We start from the raw sequence: 23,361 nt of genomic DNA, 5'->3' as shown, positions 1-23,361 counted from the left end.
ATTTCAGGCTGTTCCCAAAAGAACTCCCTCCCACTGTTCATTTGTTGCTATTTAACCCATATAATCTTTGCATCTGAAGAGGGTATGAGTTGCCAGGACAGGCTCGGACAGACTGGGCATGAAGACGGCCTGTACAGTTTTGAGCGGGGGCATTGTAATACAGCCTTACGAGGCCCTTTATTAAATTTTCTACAGGCCCTCTGCTGCATTCAGCAAATGAGTGATTATTATTTCTTTTTGTTATCCCCATTTGATGTGGCCCTATGCCATATTCGGGGTGTGTTGTTCAGAGCATGCCATGAATAAAGAACTGTTCGTTTCCAAATGGGTGTTTTTAAGCTGTGTTCTCCTTAGCATCAATGTCCAAAGATTAAAGCCAAAATTGTCAACAGTAGCTATCCATTTTGAGTGTCTGTCTTGAGACATCTAGGGACTGGTTTTTCAGAATTCTGTTTGTAGCCTCTTCTATGTGGAAAGCACAACCCGGAGATACTTGTTAGAATTCAGCACTGATGAAGATCTGGCTTCAGTTCTCACATTAGATACTCAGAAAATGTATCGTGTAAAAACAGTGATCATTTGTGAAAAGCTTACTCTAAGTGATAAGACCAGGGCTGTATAAAATGTTTGCAGTAGAAATAGGAACAGAATTCTCTTTTGCGAATGAGCCTTCAGCTCTGTTCCTTTCCTGCTTGTGACCCTCTCCTCCTGCCGCCATGTACCCCCCTTCACAGTCCGCGTCACCAACGCTGCGCGCAGTTTATGTCCCTCATCTCCAGGATCTGGGAAATCTGGAAAAGGTATGGGGAGGAGCAACAAACATGATGTGTGGTGCAGAATGTCAAATGGGACAATTCACTCATCTCAGATTAACTGTTTATTCCAATTTAATTTAAAATAAAACATCCTCAAGGATGGTGGAGAATGGAGCTTTCAAAAAAAAACCCAGATTTTACTTTTTTTTAATGATGACCAGCCAGCATTCTTCTGTTTTCCATTCTCAAAAATAGCTGGAACAGGTTGAGCAGTTTGGGTTGCATTACTGCTACAAGAAAAGCAGTAATGTTGCTTTTTCTTGATATCTGCTACATCACAGGTGAAATCCCATAGCCTTTATGTAGGCACCATTTCTACAAAGTATTTCTGCTGAGGAAACCGTATTTGGGTTACCTTAACTGCATGTGTATATATCGGTAAAAGCCATATTCAGATTCTTTTGCAAGCCACCTGCAGGAGGCAATGGCATTGGGAGAGGCTGGAAGATGCTCTGACTTGATCTTGTCTTTGCACCACCCTTGCTGGAATCCACTTCTCGGACTGCCCCAAGTCGTTGCAGCCCTTCAAGTACTTTGTATACCATTGGCAGTTGCTTCCATCCTCTTTAAGATGTGAGAGAAGAGGTTCCACACTCAGCTTGCTTTCAGCTGCTGGTGGTAGATCTTTTCTGATTGTGTTCTCCCCCTTTCATCCACACGAGTGAAGAGGATGGTGGGGCACATGGAGACAGAAGAGTGGCCAGCTGGCTTTAATAACAGCAGTGGGCTTTGGAAGGAATGAGACAGGACAGCACATCTGTGTGGAGGAAGGAATAAAATGCATGAGTATAAGGGCTAAGAGAAGTGCAGAAACGAGGAGAGTTCCTGGAGACTGTAGACCTGGGTGCTGGCATGTTTCATGCAGTGAGACTCCTAGGCATATTGCTCACACTCAAGTCAGTGGATATGTCTCCATTGCCAGCAAAAGCCATCTCTAGTCACCCTCAAGCCACGGGGCCCATAGACCGTGGGTCAGCATGTCCCTTGCGTTACTTTGAGTGGACCTGCAAGGCAATCTTGTGGCTGTGTGGGGGACGGAGCGTGCTGTGCCACCCACCAGCCCATGGACCCCTGCTCTTCTTTCATCCTTGCAGAGACACAGGCCATGGGACTTCTGGTAAAAATAAAAAGTCAGAGTTTGGCACCATTAATTCTTACTCCACACATAGGTCTCTGTATTGCTGAGCCTAGCTAATTAAAATAATGCTGAGATATGATGGGAGAGACAGATAAACCTCTGGTAATTCATAATTTGCCAGGAAAACTCAACATTAAAGACTTGTACGTGTAATCACCATTCATTGAAATATATGAAAATCCTTTCAGTTGAAAAAAACTTCTGCTGCGACATGGTGCAAGTCTCCAGGTGGGAGACTGGACGCAGTGAGGCAGAAAGAGACTGCACTGGCTGGCAACACAGGAGCAATTGAGGACACAATTTTTTTCCTATTTTAAAATGGTGTGTGCTCGGCTTCAGCCGGCACCCTGAGTGAACGAACAGACGGAAGAGACGTGCTTCCAGATCCATAAACTCACTTCATCTCAGTAAAGGGGATTTAAAATGTAGACATCAGTCTGATGAAATAAAGTGTGACAGAGAAGTAGATGAGTTGTTGTAGCTGCGTAATGGATGTAAGTAGAGTTGTAACCAGTAATTTGTGTCCAAAACCTGAGGAAAAAATTGGAACAGTTGGAACAGTACCGTTTTGCCAACAGTGCAAAGTTTAGGATGCCAAATGAATTTAGTCAAGTCCCAGCTGTAATGGGGACTTAACTCTCCCTTATTAGTGTAGGGAAAGGATGTCACCGTCTCTGGAGAGCAGTGGCCTGTTCTTGGCCTATGATGGTGCTTTTTAAGCAAATGAGTGTGGTCAGACATAGAACATCACACAGAGTCATTAAAATGGGCTTCAGTCCTTCAGGAGTGTCTTCTTTTTGCAGGTAGCTTTTGGACAGCAGAGTGCAAGCAAGCACGGGGCTGGGCATCCTGGCTCCAGGGAGCTGCTTTCCCACAGCCGTCTCCACGGAGAGGGTGGCCTGAAGAAGTGCAAGAGAAAGGCTTTTCTGGCATTACAGCAGGGCAGGAGGGCTGAGAAGCAACCAGGACAGCCTGGAATAACTTGCTTTCCTTTCCCGACCATGGCGGGAAGGAAACTCACAGTTTAGGATTTAAGCTGTTCTCAAATATGGGTAAATTTATTTCCACTGTCATCTTGCAGTGACAGGGTGGCATTAGCTCCATTTTACAAAGCCAGAGCTGAGGCACAATAAGATTAGAGTTATACGGTCCATTTAATCTGAGTGCCCATTTTGCAATGCCTTTGGCTCAGTCACAGAGCTTAGTCAAATCCATATATAACATGTTATGTATGGTCTCACTGGCCACAAATACAGCCCTGTATGCTTAGTTCTGCTGCAAATCGCAGCAAAAATGCCTAGGTTGGCACCCAAATAGCAAGAGAAATGCTCTCTCTGATCATCTCTGCAAAGCTGGGCTTGAGTGTGGACTTTTTGCCTATGCTTAGGCGCTTACAGTACAGACAATGTTAGAATTCAGTGGTGCATGTGCACAAGGCTTCTGTTTTTCCCCTGCAGTCTTTTCTCTCAGTCACTAGACATCTAAATGTCATTTGCAACAAATTGCAGAGCTTTCTTCATTAGTCAACCTTGATTTATCTCTGGAATTGCTCTGTCACATGCATTAAATGAGTCTGGTCTCTTAAAAAATGATATAGTTAACTCAAGATTATATATGCAAAAGAGGGTAAATTAAGGCTGCGTATGTGGTGTTTGTATTTTAGTGCTGTCCAATTCTTAGAGACAGCAAAGCTGTGGAAGTAAGGATGAAGTACTTTCGTAAGGCCTCTAAGAAGAGTTGGTGTGTAAGCCACGTTCAAAAATCCATCTTCGTATTTCTTGATTTTTCATGTTTCCTTATATGATCTTTGCTTTTTTGAATTCGTTTTTTCTTAACTCTCCTGAGGTCCTGCCCTCACTGCCTTTACTCCATTTGTCATCTGTGGGGGTTCTCTTCCTGTACCCACTCAAGTGTAAGGAGGATCTCAATGACTTTTCCAAATCTTCAAAGAGAGGAAAGTGACTTTGATCGCTGCTTTCCGTTCCTCCTGTCTTGCTCTGCAGTACTGTGCAGTCAGGCAAAGTACAGACACCTGCAGAGCAGGCAATGACAGAGGATATGGATTCATGCGGGAATTTACTTGTGCTGGGGGCTGGACAAGCTGGAGCGGGTGTCCTGGTTTGAGGTAAAACAGAACCAACTTTCTGTTCAGTATTTTTACTTCTTAGCTAGGCCTCTTCTAACTTTCTGAAATTAACCGCATGTTGTGCTGAAAACGGTTTGTTCTCAGAGGGATAAGACCAAGGTCTACAGTTTGTGCCAGGGAATGGTCTGCACAGAGGCTCTTGCTTTTACTTATTGCTGTAACAACCAAGGTCAGCTAACTTCATTATTTGCCCCATTGGAGGGTCGGAAACGGAAAAGCATAGAGGGGTCACACCTGCAGGAAGGAGCGGACAGGACAGGGGATCCAAAACTGACCAACAGGGTATTCCATCCCATCTGCACCATGCTCAGTATAAAAGCTGAGGGATCAAAGGGTCAGGCTCTCTTTTCTCCAATGGCTGACGTCCAATGGCTGTCTGTTCATCTGCCTTAGATCCCGATCCGTGGGTTCCTGACTCCAGCTGTGGAACCCAGTTCCCACCCGTCGGTGAGTTCAGACTGGGACTTCCCCAGTGCCTGCTGGTGGCATCATCCTGGGAGCTTTAATCGGGTTTTGTATATGCTGTGTCTATTTCATTATTTTCCTTTTTATTTTATTACTAATATTCCATTAAAGTAGTTTAATTTCTTCTAAACTCATAAATCTCTTTATTTCTCCTCCTCCTCTCCGTGTACGAGAGGTTGGGGGGGAGCATCTGTCACTGGCCATTGGCCAAGTTGGCCAAAACCACAACAGTGGGTCAGCCTGCATTTGCTGTGCTCTGCAAGGCATGACACAGCTTGGCCAACGGACACTGAACGAAATGTCGCAGAAGACTGTCTCTGGATGTGCTTTGCCTTGTGCTGACTTTAAATACAAAAGAATAATTTGCAACACAGACAACGGCAAGTTTAGTAACATCTAGTAAATATACTAAACCAGATCTTCTGAGTAAGTTTGATTAAGTAATAGTATCACCCCTGAGTCTGTCCTTCTCTATAGAGCAGATGGGTATCACATACCATGAACATAGCATTGTCCTTCGTTGTCAGAAAATGCAGAATATGAAGAATGGCCAAAACAAATCCCAAGTGAGCAGTCATGGGGGACTCTCAGTTACGGCAGGCCAGTGGCATTGGGCATGAGTCTGGTCCAGTGTACTGGATGCCCAGACTAAGTGCTCCAAAATGCTCCATTTTCTGAAAACACGACGGGCATCGCAAACAAAAGAAATAATCATGGATTTTGAGCACCAAAGGATATAACTGAACAGGTTGATTAGCTAGTGCAAAGACCACATAAAATCCTGTGTGGGTAAGAAATACATAATGACTAGCAAGAGAGGTATTTAAAGATTAATTCATTTGTGCATATGGCCACATTTTCTTTTCCTGTCTTCCCTTTCATTCATGTCTTTTATCCCTTTAAAGCAATTTTTCCTTTTCTTACTCTCCTATCTATCAGGGATTTGCACCCAAAATCTGAATGCTTGGTGTAGATTGTTATGGAGTAGCTACTGCAAGTTTTTCAGAGCTCTTTTATGCTTGATTTTTTTGACTTCACATTTTCTGTCCAGAGAGCTGTTGACAGCTCTCTCTCCCAGGAATTTCCGTCATTTCTTCAGAAGGGGGAAAGAAGGTATTTCATGTTCTTGTGCTTAATAAGTAAAATGGAATAATTTATAAGCCTTATGATAAATCATACTTCAAGGAACAAGATCACGTGTTTTGAGCTTTGAGTTTGGTCTTGGCGGGTTTGCAATATGCTATGACAGTCCTTTAGTGGTCAGGAAGTCAGTCTTCTGCACCAGCCTTTTAGTGGAAAATTATTCAGCAAGCCAAACAGAAATTTCATATCACATCTCACAGATTTTAATCATTAAGGATATTTGGCTCAAAACAGTTACTAGTGTGCCATAGACAGAACTAATAAGACCTCAGAGATGAGTGGTACATTCGAACCTTGCTGCATGGTGGCCAGATGTGCACCATTATCTCTCTCTCTCTCTCTCTCTCTCTCTCTCTCTATCTGAAGTTAGGTGTATCTGTCGTTTTCATTGATTTAATAAATACATTAATATGTCACCTTATTTTATATTGAGAAAGCAAAAAGGCCATTTTGCCATACAGAAAAATTGTATAACACCTTCAGATTTTTGTTAAAAATTGCACTGATAGTCTGTAGCTAATTATATGACCTTGATCTCCCCTCTCAAGCACAGCTTCTACATGATGCATTTAAGCTGTGTAATTAGTGGTTTAGATAATAAATTGGTTTTCTATCAGTCTGTTTTGTTTGTTATTGCTAATGAAATTATTGTAATGTTGGGCTTAGCAAGTATAGGAACTCTGTTATTTTACCTTGTGTTTTAAAAGCTATTCCGTATTTGTGTTGCCTACCAGATGTCACACTAATTACTATCTGTGGACAGGAATGCCAGCTCTCTTCTAAATGTAAAGCTTTTATAAAAGCATGATGCGTTAAATGGTGCAAAGTACTGTATGCTTCAGTATAGTAATACTTAGAAATCTTCTCTCGTTGTCTTAGGAACCCCTTGTATCTATGAACTGAAAACTGTGAAATTTTCAGAATTAATCAGATCAAATGCTACCTTCATTCCTACTTACCCCCTCTCATTGAAGTTGGTTTTTATTATGGAGGTCTGGCTTTTTCACTTTCATTTGCTTTCTGAGACACCTGTATACAAATCTGTATACAAAAAAAATAATTCTTGTAAATCTTCAAACTTAGAGCAGATTTTTTTTAAGCAAAAGTTGGCCCACGGTCTTTAGTGTAAATGAGTATCTTCAGCACATGGAGTTTCATACATGTATTTTCATCCCTTTACAAGCCAAACTTTTTCAAACTCTCAGCCTCTGTTAACACTTGTAACTGATTTTTTCAATCATTAGGAGAATTGAGGCTCTTCTCACTTCAGTTGAGGAAGAGAAAGAAGAATGGACCATTGTGGAGTATACGTGTGTATTTCACAATTAGCTCATCTGTTCAGCTCTGCTGCTACTGTTGGGTTTTTTACTGCAGGAGGCCTTTGGATGAAAGGCAGAATGAGAGGAAATAGGCTCTCTGGCATGTGCTGGGCAATACCTTCTAAACCATATCAATAAGAAGTGTTTCCATAGAACATAGGACAGTAAGATACAGTGATTTGGGTTTAGCAACCTAATTCTATCCATTTTTTCCTTTTCAATTTCTTCTAAATCAATATGGAGCAATTAAAGCAATAAATTTCAGTGCTTTGAAGAGCAGTACGTTTCAGTGCCGTGATTCTGCATATGCAAGGCAAGTGTACTTTAAAGAGAAAACCCAAAATTGCTAACATTTGTAAAGGAGCCTTTAATCTTGTTTCATTGAAGCAAAATTTGTGTTCCACTTGCTCAGAGAAGACTTCAGTAGCAAGATGGCTTGGCAGGTCATTCCTCTGTGGGTGTTTTTAAGAAACCAGAATAATAGACTTCAATATTAGCATAGCTAATTAGTAGGAATGAAACGGAAGCAGCAGCCAGTTTGCCCAAGCAGAGCATGTATGGGGGATGTAGGAAAGACACCTGCACATGCCTTTGTAGAGCTCAAAACCAGGCTGGGACACATAGTCTCAGGAGATTCGTACCATGCTTTGTTCATATTGACACCCAATAAGGTCCCCAGTCAAACTATTATAGTCAAAAGGTTTATTATTGCTGGGATTCTGGTGAGGAAGAACACAAAAATAGCAGCATGTGTGGATTATGCCTTTTCAGATGTTTGTTTGCATGTAACTGGTAAAACTGCTGAGTTTATGTAGGATATGTTCGAGGGAAAATGATGGTCTTAAATCTAGGCCATCTATTTTTGCTAAAAGTAAGAAACATGTAAAGTGTTGTTCAGAGTTCAAACTAAACTCTTATCAGAGCACAGAGATCTGTGTAACTGAATTCATTTTCATTTTATTCAAACTTGTCTCTTATTGTTTTTAGCTGACATTCATAGCAAAATGAGAAATTTTGAAATGCTGTAACAATATAATATAGGTAATTTACAGCAGTTATGGACTATTAAAAGTAGAGGAGCCAGAGGACCTGGTCTCATGAGGTATCCAGTGCAGATCATAGAGTGATAGCATCATAGAATGGTTTGGGTTGGAAGGGACCTTAAAGATCATCTAGTTCCAACCCGCCATGCCATGGGTGCCCCTCCCATAGACCAGGCTGCTCAAAGCCCCATCCAGCCTGGCCTTGAACACTTCCAGGGATGGGGCATCCACAACTTCCCTGGGCAACAGGTGCCAGTGTCTCACCACCCTCAGAGTGAAAAATGTCTTCCTGATATCTAATCTAAATCTACCTGTGTCCAATTTAAAACTGTTACCCCTTGTCCTATCACTACGCTCCCTGATAATCGAGTCCGTCCCCATGTTTTATTTCAATCTGTTGCTAATGGCAGGGTTCACAAGCATTTGTGTCCCTATCCAAACCAGACCCATAATGATTTGCTGATCACCACCATAGGGTGATGTCACTGATCACCAGTTCTAGCTACAGTACAATAACAGGTAGTGAGTGGCAAAAATAAGTATGAAAAAGAACTAATTTTCTATTATGCTACATTTGCAGTTTTTACTGCAAAAATTCAACAAGGCAAAAGCAGTGTATGAGTAACAATGGGATCACACTCAATTTCTGAAGCTGGTCCGGAGCAGTGCCAGCATTGCCGGGGTCAGTCATGGAATTGTACGTTGCTGGATAGGCTCAACCACTTCCAGCCATCGTCAACCCAGACTGCAAGGCAAGAGGCACAAGTGCCAGCTCTACTCATAGTTACGTGGCGGAGCTGGGAGGGGGAGGGGGGGTCTGGAAGGAGAGATTTTTCAAGATGGGTACAAAATTACTTCATTTGTATCAAAAGCAAAATGATGAAGTGATGTCAAAGCAGACTGTCTAGTGGAAGCTGAAGTCAGAGCACTGCTGGGATGAGTTAGCTCTAACAGGATAGTTTAGCTGATCCTGACCCTTTCCTCATTCTCCTTTCTTCCTTTACTCATTTTTCTCCTAACAGAGAGAAACACGTCATTTGTTGTAATTACATTAGGTCCTCAGAAGTGACTCATCATATTATGGGCACCAGCAGAATTAACTAACATGAACAGAGGAGGTTTTTTAACCCAAAATGTATTGTTATATCTGAGTTATAAACCTTTGAAATGAAACTGTTGTCTTAAAAAGCTTGTAGTCTTGCCTCTATAACAAGAACCAGAGCTACAATTAAAAACACTCGTTATTTTAAGTGATGTCAAGCTTCTATAGTACCAGTTTGAAAAACAAGCAAGACATTATTAGGCATTGTCTTGAAGTTTGTCAGTTGAAAAACTGAAACACCATGAGTGCAAAGGTTCCTGATCTGCAAAAAAGAAGTGTGTAAAATGAAAACCAAATGTATCTTGTGCAGTGACAATATCTGAAAGAGTTTGAATGCCTATCTGTGTACGTATAGCCATGTATGAGTGTATACTGACTTTGCATAGATACTCACACATACAGAAGATACTATAGTACTTCAAATTTCCTTCCTTTTTCATATATAAAACTAATTGCAAATTATTTCTTTTTGTTCTTCTCACAGCTGAATTTTTATTCCTCTTGTGGGGTGTTTATCTCTGCTATGCAGTGCGGACAGTCCCATCAGCATTTCATGAGCCACGTTATATGGCTGTTGCAGTTCACAATGAGCTCATTATCTCTGCTATATTCCATACAATTAGGCAAGTGATCTGTAGATCTAGTAATTAACTATTTATCTTTCAGGTTTCATATGGTGCAACTTAAAATGAGTGAATGGGATAGGATGCATAATGGAAGGTCTCATAAATATTGTAAACATTATCTGCAAATTAACTGATCACTAAACTTAAAACTGTTCCCATAGGATTCAAGAATATGTACAATCAACTTGTTAATTGTATGATTAGGTGTTTTTTTTCAGTACAGCTAGCTGATAAGTTCTTGGATCAAAGTTCAGTATATATGATAAATTAGATATAGTAAAACTATTATCTGTCTTCAGTCATCTGCATACAGCTCACTGGTTTGTATCCCTAGAAAAACAGCAGGTAAGAATGTCGGTGTGTGTGAACTTTTCCTGGTGTGTAACAGATTGGCAAGGTGCAGCTGTATGCTAAGAGAATTGTACTGGTTTGTGCATGAAGCATAGTGTTTTATATGCTGACATAAAAAATTGTTATTCATATCATGCTATCACAGTAACGTAAAGCACCTGTTTCTTATAAAGTTTATAATGAGCTCTACCTTTCATACTTGTAAATTTATTAGAGTAATAAGAAATAAATAAGGGCCTTTGCCAGAGGTATGTGAAATTTACTATATGTGCCTTTCCTACAGAACACACTGTAAAAATGAATTGGTCCTAGAAAATTCAAAATAGGAAGATAGCATGTATTTCATCTCACGCTCTAAGAGATTCTTATGACTTTCATATGACATTCTCGCACCTTCCTTTGCCTCCTGACAGTCCGTATCTACTAAGATTATTTTTTTTTTCACGTTGCTCCATTGACAGTCTTCAAATACTCTTCTGTGTTCCTTGGGCTGTCTTGGAACTCATATTTCTCTCTGCCTTCTTGATGTTTGCTTCCATGAGGCACCATTTTTTCTGAGTAGACATCAGCAAAGCACATCTTTCATCACTACTCCCTCCAGGTGCTCTTTCCCCTATCATTGTTGTAAAGTTTGGTGCACTTTTCAGGCTTGCAACTTTTTGTTTCCTTCACCTTCTCCTAACCCCATATCTCAGCATCCACATAGTCTCAAAATCTTCTTTTTTACTCCCTAACACAAACATCTTCAAAAATAATGTTTAAAATTTGTATTTGATGGAAGCATTTTTCTTTTCATTCCTGGTAGATATAAAATTCAATTACAGTACTTTTGAATTTATTGTAAGCAATATGACAGCTTTGCGGTCAAAATTTTCCCCCATTAATTAATATTCCTAAGCCATGTTTTGGGCCATGTTAGAAGACACAGTTTAGTGCATTAGGAGAGCTATTCTGTGGGCTGCAGGTTTCTTTTAACAATAGGACAGGATGAAAGTAATCTTGGATTAAAGAGAGGGGAAAAGAGGAAAATGTGGCATTTTAATACATGCCTTATCAAGGAGACGCAAAAGGGTTAGGTCTTTCAGTTTATCCTAGTGAAGATCCTGTTCCTTCAGCCTTAGGTCTGCTGATATTGTTCTTCCTTCTTTTTCAAAAAAATGTACATTTTATACTGATTCTTTGCCCTCTGTCTGGTAAATGCTGGTTTGTTGAAGAAATATCATGTACTGCTTATGAATAGGAACAAATAAAATGCACTGGAAGTACATGATCCCTCCTGAGATTATGTCCATTTCTGTATACACAAATCTTAATCCCGTCTCTTTGAAGTTTACATTGCCTTACTTTTTTTCTTTTTTTTTTGCTTCTGTTTTCCCTGCCAAGTTCGGGATGTAACTGAAAGAACAGAAATGTAAGACTCAGATTTATATGACATATCTGAGTTGTCATGGAGCTGAAAGCACTGGAGCCTTGAAGGAGACCTACTATTACAAGGCAGCCATCCAGTCTGAAAACTCCCAAAGCTCATATAAGATTGATGTGAGCACTAAATAAAATCTTGAACTGTTTGCATTTTCTTTTCCTATAAAACCATTATTCCCATTTGAGAAACAGAGGATTCTTGATTATCTTCGGATCAGCATAGCATTAAATTCCTGCATTGCTCTTTGGCTTGTATTAGTGAGAAAAACAAAATTATATGGGAAAAAATCTCATTTGAGCAGAAACCCCATCTCTGATAGGTCTGAATGGCTACTACAAATGCTATTTTGCTTTCCGGGGTATGGTGTGGATACCTTAATTAATCAAGGTTTCACACATAAAACAAGCAAAAGGCCTTCACAGAATTTGAGGATTGGAGCTGTTAAGGGTTAGCTGAGTCTGGTTGGCATCAGGACCTGGGAGCTTCCTCCCGTCTCTGTCTGATGGATGTGGCTGCTGCTGTTTCCATTTGCAGGCCTAGCCAGGCTGAGCACATCCACCATGGGTGCAACACAAGGCTGGCCACATGGACCAGTGCAGGTCCAACATGTACAGCCTGGTCCTCTTCCTCCTCTGCAGCTGATCAGGTTCACTCACGAAACGTGCACCCTGTGTCAGTTTGCAAGCACACTACATTGACACGTCCTTCAGATACGAGCACAGTCCTTAGGCCAATCTAACACCCATTTTAGGGTTTGGGGCCCCGTATTCAGTCATGGGCTGAGACCTTGAGTCTTCCCAGATGTGGGTCTCCCACGTGCTGGATAGTCCAACCTGAGGGTTGCTTGTGACTTGCACATACACACGTGCACAATGTAGAGTGAGATCACACAGAAGTTGGGAGAAGGATTTAATGAGAAGACAGGAGATATTGCAGTGATCAGATGCAGGGCTTAGTCGGTGACAACTTGCTTACATATCACTAGCCCCTTCTATCCCCCCTTCTTTACAAGCTTGCTCTTCCCCCATCTACCTTAGCCCCTCTCTGTCTCTGCCCTTGTCTTCTCACAAATAAACAACTCATCCTCATTACTTTTTTCCAATTGGTCCTAGTTTTGCTACTTCAGTACTCAAATTTGGTATTTCTGATGTCATTAGCTAGGTAATCACAGCCTTATATGCTGTTACTGATACATCGGTACCACTGACCTTGCAAGTTCTACTCCCCCGAAGGCCCCCAGTGCTCCCTTCAATTGCCTGTGAAGTTTGGCCATCTTTAAATGACTCCCTGTTAACCACCTGTGAAATCTTGCCGTCCCTCACAGCACCGTCTGTAACTTTTGGTCACTTTTCCCTTTTTTATGTTATATCCAGCAGTTTCTCATGTCATCTTCAACAGTTCTCATATTGCGTTCAGTTAGCTAAACCTCAGGCCTAAGCCTCCTTGTATCCCTGCACACCTCACCAGCAACATCTCTGGAAGAAATAATTCTAATATTTTATTGTGTTCATGAAACATTTCATTTGCAAAATATTAATCAAGAAATGATGGCTGCATTATTATGGCATATAAGCCAGTGTTTCATGCCAGGCTATTTCTGTTAACAAAAGCTTCTGCAAAATGTGCATCTGTGGACTTGGATAAGTTGCAAATGTCATTTCTATCCGAATGATTTTTGTAAACCTGCAAATTACAAGCCAGTGGTACGTCCATTCATCCATTGCACTGCTTCCCATTTCTATCTTTGGGAGCTCACAAAAGCGGATAAGCCAAGCATGCTCCAGCTAGCTTGAACCGCGGCGCTTGTTCTACCACTCGTTCAGAAAGCTCAGCAAGGAATTGCTTCATTTTGCAGGTTCAGCCACTCATTCCCCAGCATTCGCAAGGCTCTCGGGCCCAGTGGTATTGAGCTGGGCGGTCCTGCAATCAAGGCCATTTCTCTGCTCCCCGCTAAAATGCATTTCAGTTCAGTTCCCTCTTTGATGGCTTATCAGCCACATTCTCTAGCAGCGATCTGCGGACATCCTGTATTTTTGAAGTGCGCTGCAATTTATCATAGTACGTGTGCTTACTTAACCTAAAATCATCCGTTCAGATCCTTAATGTATGTAAGCTGCCATAACTCACTTCAGGCCAAAGACATTGTGACAATATAAAGATCCAAAAAACCAGCTAAATAGAGTGAGAATGATGAATAGAGCAAATAGAGAGTGAATAAGCAATATCCTTTAAGGTCTGTTGTTTCTTCTTATATTTTGTTTTGGCTTGTTCTGTTGGTTGTTTTTTCGAGTTGTTTTGAAATTGTGGTATACAAGTAAAGCATGGGGATGTAATTTTTAGTCTGTGTGAAAGCAGTACAGAACAAAACGAGTTGTGTTTGGCCTTTCAATGAAAAGAATCCTAAAGAATATTAAAAATGTTAAGTCTAATGTACTGGAAGAAGAGGCAGTGAATTGCAACTCTGAATTCTATTTTCAGATTCATTCTTGCTTCAAGACTTCAGTCTGACTGGATGCTGATGCTGTTCTTTGCACACACACACTTGACTGTGACAGTCACTGTTGGGCTACTTCTGATCCCTAAGGTATTCGAGTCTCCTGTCTCTTTTCTTTTGCCAAGACTGAGGAAAATAAATGTTGTCATGCAGAAGCAATGCCATATAAAATTAGCAAGCAACTGGTAGAAAAGGAAGATGAAAACTTTGGCTATGTTACCTAAAAAGCTGTATTTTTAAAAAAAAAAAAAAAAAAAAACAAAACCTTATACATTTTCAAAGGTTCTTTCTTTCAGCTTTCAAAATTCATGGGCTTTAAAGTACTTAAAATTTTGATGCAATTAATACAAGAAGGAAAGAATCCTGCCTAACAATGCTTATTTCAGGTATCTGGGGGACCATGCTGCTGCCAGAGTTAGCTGAGATCAGACAAAGAGTTTAGGCGAGGGGATAGAAAGACTAGGATGGACTGCTAAATAAAACTGGAATGAGGAGTTTGGACTGGCCATGAGATAGAGAGGTTGGGGTTTAAACCGGGCAGTTGTTACAGGTTGAAAAAGGAGAGCCCTTTGTGAGTCAGAGCGTGGGATGGACAGATGCTGTATACTGAGACAGATGTGGCCTGTCATATGGAGCCAGGTACGGTGCTGGGTGAGAAGATGAGTGTGTGTGGGACACGAGAAGATGGAGGATGACTGGAGGGAGGGAAGAGAAGAGACAGAGCTCTGAGTGCTGCGGCACACCTCCCGTCAGGCACTGGGAGCGGAGCCACAATATCTCAGTCTCACCAAGGGCAGGAGAACCGCAGGCGGCTCCACCTGTCTCTAGCACCAGTCCCCAGGATTTGGATGGAGCTTTCTTCTTAGACAGTACCGCAGCAAAGCGAATGATTTTATAATGGCTTTTGAAATGACCAGTAATATTAATCAAGTAGCCAAGAGTCAAAGAGAACAGGAGAGGTGAAAGCTACGTATGAAGGAAGGACACTAAGCGGTTCAAGTTGATGCAACTCAGGTTAATGAAGCTGCTATTCCTGTCTTTTGCCTGTGTGTCAGAACAGGGCACGCTGATAACTGTCATATATACACCCATTAAACAGTCATAACAGGGGGACACATTGATGCAGCCTTAATATTAAATGACCTTGTTTTATTTTGAATTACTTTTCTGGTCTTTAGCAATAATCTTACTACTTTATATTTTATATTCATATACTTTATTACATATCTTCAAAGATGTCTTTCTAGACTAACCTTGAAAATTTGTTGACCTTTCTGAAGCTGTCTCATAACTACTGTTCAACATTTCCATTTTTAGCTTATTATCTGTGTCACACTACACAGACTTTTCTTCCAGCACGAGAGAGAATTCAGGGAATTAAGAGAAGATTAACAAGGTTTGGTTCCATTCATAAAGTTCTGGGGCCAGATGACTGTGTGGACAATAGATGAGTGAATCAGTATGAATAAATAAATAGTTGACAACCTCTCTCCAACTCTTGATCTGACCACTTGCTAAAACTTAGAGAGATTAACTTGTCTCCTTTTTTATTGTTTCCTTCTTTTCTTTCCTTTTTTTTTTTTTGGCCACCTCATCTCTTCCTTTTCAGGGTTAGGATCTAAAATGGGAGAATTGCTTTCTGCAGGATTATTCAACAGTATGGAATATAAAATACAGTCTTTTGGTTTTAGCAGCCTAATTGGAAATACTGGATGAAAGTCTATGTTTCCTTACTACCTTAATTTAAATGCAATGTAAAGAGGTTCAAATAAGTGTCAAAATAAGCGGGTTTTTTTTCCTTATGCAAATCTGTAAGATTTATCAAGTTAAGCCATCATTAATAAGAGTTCCTTCCATACAATACTGATATTCTATAGGACACTACTTATGCCAATGATGCCTCTAGCTAGTGTGTGAGTTCAGAAAATCCCAAGAACTGTTGATGTAAACTCTTACAGTGATGTTGAAGTAAACTTTTGCACTGATGGCAACATCTTTTTTATGAATACTTATTGCAGTTTTCACATTCAAGCAATAACCCAAGAGATGATATAGCTACAGAAGCTTATGAAGATGAGCTTGATATGGGTCGATCTGGATCCTATCTGAACAGCAGTATCAATTCAGCATGGAGTGAACATAGTTTGGATCCTGAAGATATTCGGGTATATATAACTCATTTAAATAGTATTTATTATCAAGAACAACACTTTTTCCTATGAGTAAACTCTGAATTGCGTCCATTTGACTTTTTTTTGCAGATATTAGCTGAAACAGGCCAGCTTAGGACTCTCAAATTTTGTGGCATCAGGTCATGTAAAATCTCACGGAAAATATTCACTAGTGTGAAGAGAAATTGTATTATTAGTTGTAGTAAAAGTCATAGTGGAGGCTAAAAGAGGCAGAATCATCCACAGCAAGAGCTATTTAGCAGCTTACAGAGGCTCTTTGAATTGTCTTGAAGTGCAAACAAGATTTGGTGTCAGTGTGATTAGTCATTTGTATGTAACATATACAGAACTATACAGAACTATGTAACTTAAAATTTTAAAAACACACGGTTAACAGAAAGAAATACTTTATTCCTATCTTACATGATAAAAGGGCTTATGTTCCCAGAATAAAGAATAGCTAGAGAGTTCAGTAGGAAAGCGTACACCACAGCACTGTGGAATCTGAAACATGGAGCATGAATGTGTACGAATTGTGCGTGCCGTATGCTGCGCAGCTGTGGAAGGTAACGTGTTTGTGCACGAGGGATGAACTTCTTTTTAAAGTGGAAAAAAGTGGGATTCAAGTTAATGGAGAAACGGCATATTCAAGAATTAGAAAAGACAGTGACGTAAGTTTAATGCCATTTTTAGAGCAATGGGTAGAGGGTATCAGGCTGCTTGTTTGACTGGACTCGCTCTGCACATACTAGTTTTGCCATTCACTTTGCTTTGCAGGATGAGTTGAAGAAACTATATGCCCAGCTTGAAATCTATAAAAGGAAAAAGATGATTGCTAATAACCCACATCTTCAGAAAAAAAGGTGCTCTAAAAAGGGCTTGGGGCGCTCAATAATGCGACGTATTACAGAAATCCCCGAGACGGTCACCAGGCAGTGCTCCAGGGACGAGAAGGACCTGATGGAGCACAGTGCTGTGAAGAACGCGGCCACACTGAGAAAAAACCCACAGGATTCCACGAGTTCTGCAAAGCCAAAAGAAGAGACTTTGAAAAACAGAGTCTTTTCATTAAAAAAGTCCCACAGCACTTACGATCACGTTAGGGATCAAACAGAAGAACCAAATAGCTTAACTACAGAAAGTGCAGAAGTTATAGCTGCTGAGAATTCGCTTCTGGATTCCTTGAATGGTAACAAATTAACCAAAAATGCTCCAGAAAAGGTTGAAGCTGTCTCCACTGAATCGGTCCCTTTGGTGTGCAAATCAGTAAGTGCGCATAACTTAAGTGCCGACAAGAAGCCTCTGCATCCAAGAACATCTGTGTTACAAAAATCCCTCAGTGTTATTGCTAGTGCCAAGGAAAAGACTCTGGGACTAACGGGTAAAACACAAAGCCTGGAAGAAAGCACTAAATCTCATAAATCTCAGCAGAAGGGTAGGGAGGCCAGCAAAAAGTACTCAGCCTCCGATAAAGGGGAGCATAAGGATTCCCACCGGAAGGACTCTACCCACTCTGAGGAAACAAAGAAAACCCATAAGTCTGGAATTATGAAACAGCAAAGGGTTAGTCAAACACCTGCAAATCCAGACACAGGCCCAGGTAAGTCGCTGCACAAGGACAATTTCGACATAGGAGAAGTTTGTCCTTGGGAGATATATGACCAAATTCCTGGTCCTGTGCCTTCTGACTCTAAAGTTCAAAAACATGTGTCTATTGCTTCCTCAGAGCCAGAGAAAAACCACCCTTCCCAGTCAAAGGGGAAGTCTCATCATAAGCTGAAGACACCTGAAGGGTATCAACAGTCAAATCAAAAGAGCTCAGAGAAGGTGGAAGCAGCCACTCGGGAGACGCAAGAGCAGCAGGTCTTTGAAAATGAGAAAAACCAGTCGAATTCCAAGTCTCAGGTCTCCCCTGGGCTGAAGTGTGAGAATGTTAATAGATATGCACCTAATACCTGTGCTGGGGAGCAGGAGGAGTTACCCCAGAAAGCAGCAGAAAAGGAAAACCTCAATAAATTGGCGGAACAGAAAAAAAATGCCTCTTCCGAGGGAAACGTGCTTTCATCTGACTCCCATAAGCCAAGTAGTTACGTACAGCAACCTTTAGCATCTCGAGCTGAAGTCTGCCCTTGGGAGTACGATACACCAGATTTACCAAATGCAGAAAGAAGTGTAGCTTTATCGAACACCTCTGCTATAAGTGCAAATAAAACAGCAACACCTCGAAAATAAGAGGCTTTTGGACGGAGGAGAGTAGCAACATTGAGAAGAAAGACACCAGGAAGGACAGAGAGGACTTAGGCCAAATGGATCTGAAAATTCCTAAGGAGCATCACTTAAATCAAGGGAATCAGCACTACAAATAAGTAGGAGTTAAGCAAAGTAAATTATCGTTAATGTTGTTATTATTTATTTGTTGAGTGCCAACAATGTGATTAGCAGTGCCCAGAACATGGTCCCTGCTCCAAGGATTTTACTGTGTCAATGAAAGAAACCTGCCTTTGTGAAATCACTTCTCTTTTAAAAGAAAAAAAACCTGGTGGTAACAAACGCACAGTGTAGATCTCAACCGCGTTATTTCTGAATGCCACAACTGGCTTTAACTTGCCCTTGGGACTTTAAAGATCCAGCAGAAGTAGGGCACAGAAAATGTCCTGATGGCAAAAAGGGGTATCAATGAGCAGCTTATTAAAATGACGACTTTTCACTTTACGTCTTTAATCTAGATAGCACTGCTAACTCGATGCATCCCAAAAATACATTTTATATAATGATTGCTCTCATTTTCTTATTACTGTGTGTTTAAGTACATTGTTGTGTCTCATATTAAAGCATTCCAGATTGTATAATTTTTGCAAATACCTTTGATATTATGTGACACAACAACACATTTATGCAATCTGCAGATACTTTCTTCTAATCGCAAGTTAAAATACCTGCTGTAGACTTTTTTGTTTATATATAAAATTGCAGTAATCACACTGGCTATGGAAGCCGTAATTCATATTGGGAAATTCCTTTGGGCTTTGGAGTTTATTTTTTTCCTTTCCTGTCCTTTCCTGTGATTTATATAGTGAATTTTTTTTGTTTACTCTCTGTTACTTAAATTTATAGTTTGATACTGTATTATTCAGGGGTTTTATACGCGGTAAGTTACTTGTTATGCACCTCCCTGTTAATGCTCATAGACTTTGTTAATAGTGGAAATTCAGTCGTCTTAGCTGCATATTCTGGTAAGTCTTAGGACAACTTATCTGTTGTTTGTTACTAATTGGAAAATATCATCTAACAAACCAGAATTCTTGCTTTAAACATGTATGGTGATGACCTTGTTCAGTATTTTGTACTGAGCATATCCTCACAAATAAGACAAGCGAGAACGACAATGAATATACCCCAGAAAAGATCACCTGTTATACTAAAACCAGACAACTCCAGGAAATATATTAGCTAGCTCATATAGAACAAGTGTACTGTTATCCCTGTTGGCAAACCTCCAAAAACTGGCCTTTGGAGTGAGGAGAGAAGTCCAAAATATTACTCTTCCCCCATATATGCAATTGTAAAAGATAGTAGGAATGGACATAATGGCATCTCTCTCCCACTCTCCAAAATGCTTTGATTATTTATTTATTTATTTATACATACATACATTTACAGTAGAAGTTAATGTTTAATACAGTGCTAATTTTCGGTAATAGCTACGGTCCTCATCATGCATATGAGCTTAATTCATAGATGGCCCATTCACAACTATGATCCTTCGTGATGGTACACCATCAAGACCTGAGGACGTATTGTAAAGATTCTGAGGAGTATCACTAATAATAAAAAACCCTCACTATTCACTAGAATTGGCTATATATACAGCACTCCAAAATAAAGACAGCTCAGTCCTAAAGAACTTGTGCAATTTGAGAGAAGTGATGGGATTCAGTAGAAGAACATGAAATGAGGATGAGTGAAGAGAATGTGTTGTTTAATATATATATAATATATATATAAAATAGATATTTATATATGTTTAATATATATAAAATGTCATATCTAATACACACATGCACATACACGTATGTAGTATAAACTGATTTTTGTGGCATCATAGAAAAAGTGGCTTAAGATAAAATGCAATGAGCAGAGGGACTTAGACAAGCTGGGTATGAGGAGCACTTTTTTTGTCCTTTGAAAAGGACAGGAGACTATGGGCACGTCTACACTGACAGGTCAAGATGGATCTGATCTTCCTCTGCTAAGCCCCAACCTGGAATGTGCCGACACCTGAGCCAGCTGGGGACAAGTCAGCTCAGGTCTCAGTGCTGTCTAAACACATTGGCCTCACTCATAAATTTTGCTCGTTAGATTAAAGTGGCTGAACTGCCCCAACCAAACTGGTTATCCTGGATGGTGCTCGATTCCACCATGGGGACGTGCTGACTTAGGTCTTTGCTACCCTGGGCTTGCCTGACTCTCCCACCCCTCTTTTGTAGGGTGTAGTTGTGGAGATGTGGTTTTTGCCTTCAACACACTTCTTCTGATCAGGACACTTGCAGCCCAGAATCCCTGTTCACCTGTGAAAGGGAGTCAGGCATCTGAGTCTGGGTGCTTTGGACATCTGTGCACCCACTTGCCCGCACAGCGCCAATGCCATCCCACATGCAGCCCAAGCCCGCTCCCTGCCTAGTGTGGGTAGGAGCTGAGGTTAGACCCAGTGTGCCCAGATTCTCCCTTCCCAGTCCCAGACACTAACAGGGTTCGGCAGTAATTTTTCCATCAACTTCAGTGGGCTTTGATCAGCTTTTCAGAGAGAAGGTAACTCCAAAATTCCTTGCATAAGAAGAAGTCCGTCCTGGGAACACAGCTTTCTGGGAGTCCTCCTGGAGCACACTGACATTCTGTGTAGAGAGATGCACAACTTGAAACCTGATGAATATGGTGACCACCTCATGCCTCTCCTACCCTTAAAGGGAGGTTCTGCAGTGCATCTCAGCGGTGCTTTGTGTGAATGGGGTGGGGGGACAGCTTAGGTTGCCCTGACTCACCAACGGGAGTCGGCGCTTTGTTGGAGCCAGGTGCTGAGGTTAGAAGTGGGCATCCGTGGAGGAGTTGTGAAAGGAGATGTTTGTATGTACTCACTGCCTCTTGGAGACAGACGGTCACCAGGAGCAGGCGCCAGCCCCGGTGCCCTTGCTCATCTTGCCGTCCCTCCTTTTCCTCGTGGCCAAGCAAGGACATGCTGCCCCTGCCCTGCTCTGCAGCAGTCATGTCGGGGTACAGCCTGCACCAAGGGTGAGAGGATCCACATCGGCAAAGCGTCCACACAGTACCACTGCCCCATGCACCACTGGCAGGATCAAGCCCTTTGTGCATGACTGTATCTGTGCCACCGCTACCTATCTCCAGTTCCTTGTTCGTTTTCTTTTCCCTTTCTTTCTTTTTTTAAAAGATAACTTCGTTAGAAACACAGAAACAAAGCCTGTTCCTTGGCTGGTGTGGGACAGCCCGGCTGCATGGCAAATGAAAGAATGATGGCTGATTTACCAGGGAAGGCACTGGCTTGTATATTCTTGTTTGGTTTTGTTTTCCTTCATCCTGACCCTTTCCCTCACTTCTTAAAAAATGTCTGTTATGGTTCTTTAGGCTCGTTCTAGTCACATCTCCTACGACTGATACAATCGGAGAAAGCAACAAAGCTTTCCCCAGTTTATTCAGCAACTGATATTTGGGCTACAGATTCAATTGGGACTTTAAATTATTTTGCACTTAAGAAAATGAGGGGCCAAACTTCACTCAACTATTCTATTTCACTATGATGCTGCTAGAAACATTGCTTAATAAAGACATACTAAGTTAGACATAAATAATGTTCTGTATTTCATAGATTTTTCTCCACCAGCATATATTGGCTAGATTGCTTAGTTGTCTTTTTCTGGAGTTTCATTGTCATTATTCAGCCAAGAGAAGTGCAACTCTAGAATCAAGATGTTTTCTAGCAGATCTGTTAAGAGAAAAGATAATAAACACTATGGTCACAAACATTTGCTAGGTTGTCCTTTTAAATGCATGTGCAGGCTGCATTTCTCCTTTATTTCTAAGCCATGGTTTATAAATAATTAGATTTATACCAATCTTATTAGACTTGTATAATTTATGCAAGATTATATGCTTTAAAATATAAATCAGTACACACCTATCATCAGCTTTGGTGGCATCATAGACCTGAAACCGGACAATACTTTTCTATTTGCTCTCCTTAGGCTTTTGCATGCATATGACAACAGGCAGGCCTGAGAAAACACTGCCTTTGGACTTTTAACATTTTAGCTACTCCAAGTTGTAGAGTATATAAAGCTGTAAGTCTCTTCACTTTATAATGTGGTTCTTATAACAATGTTATCTGGCAACCAACAGCATCCACCATGAAATACTTGATAGATTTATGTTGTAATGTGTTGCAGCATGTAAATAATGTAACTTCTCTGCAATAAAGCACATTTATATGAAATCTGTCTGCAGGCTTTTGTGTTGTGATTTTCTGAAGTCATTACTGATCCAAACTAAAGAGGTTTCTCGTCAAACTTGTGAAATAACTAACAATGAGTTTTACAGCTTATATGATCTGGTCACGTCATTAGCATTTTCTGGATTTTCCTCATATTTTCTTGACATCAGCCCTTAGACCAGCTGTGTACCTGTGTTCAGGATTTCAGGTGAAGGAGATAGCATGATTGGCAGCTCTCTTTTCTCAGTGGCTGCAATTTTGAGAGCGAAATTATAGGGTCCATCCTATGTTCTCCTGAATTTAATGGCAAATAGAATGTTAGAAAATATTAGGAAGTAAATAGATAGCATTTTATGATGTCATTGTAAAATCCTGTAGCTCTTCTGTGTGCATGCCTGGATTCCTCATCTAAAATATATGTCTAACAGGTATAGAAAAGATACAAAGAATGGTAGCGAAGATGATCAGAGCCAGAGAATGGCTGCTGTGTGAGGGGGGACTAAATCAACTGCAACTTGCAACTTCTTTAGCTTGGGAGAGAGATGGCCAAGAGGGATGAGACCTATATGAAATTACAAATGGTGCGAAGGTAGTTAGGAAACTGGTATTTGCTGGGTTTTGTCATG

At 40.8% G+C, this 23,361-nt stretch overlaps 1 protein-coding gene across 2 annotated transcripts in view; it reads left to right on the top strand.

The window, feature by feature from the left end:
• The window catches only part of GPR158 (G protein-coupled receptor 158), a 209,057-nt gene extending 186,309 nt beyond the window's left edge, over positions 1 to 22,748 (top strand). The window contains exons 8-12 of one of the 2 annotated variants that reach the window (XM_063324628.1): positions 9,656 to 9,794; positions 14,050 to 14,155; positions 16,084 to 16,230; positions 17,014 to 17,836; positions 17,963 to 22,748. In XM_063324628.1, the coding sequence (XP_063180698.1) occupies positions 9,656 to 9,794; positions 14,050 to 14,155; positions 16,084 to 16,230; positions 17,014 to 17,836; positions 17,963 to 18,468 (1,721 nt within the window). In that variant the 3' untranslated portion in view covers positions 18,469 to 22,748. Of the gene's footprint in view, positions 1 to 9,655; positions 9,795 to 14,049; positions 14,156 to 16,083; positions 16,231 to 17,013 lie in introns of both variants that reach the window. The other variant, XM_063324626.1, reaches the window with a different exon arrangement.
• Positions 22,749 to 23,361: the final 613 nt, after the last annotated feature.

This window comes from Chroicocephalus ridibundus, chromosome 2 (genome assembly GCF_963924245.1).
Source record: "Chroicocephalus ridibundus chromosome 2, bChrRid1.1, whole genome shotgun sequence".
NCBI classification, from domain to species: Eukaryota; Metazoa; Chordata; class Aves; order Charadriiformes; family Laridae; genus Chroicocephalus; species Chroicocephalus ridibundus.
This window is presented reverse-complemented; position numbering and strand designations above follow the sequence as displayed.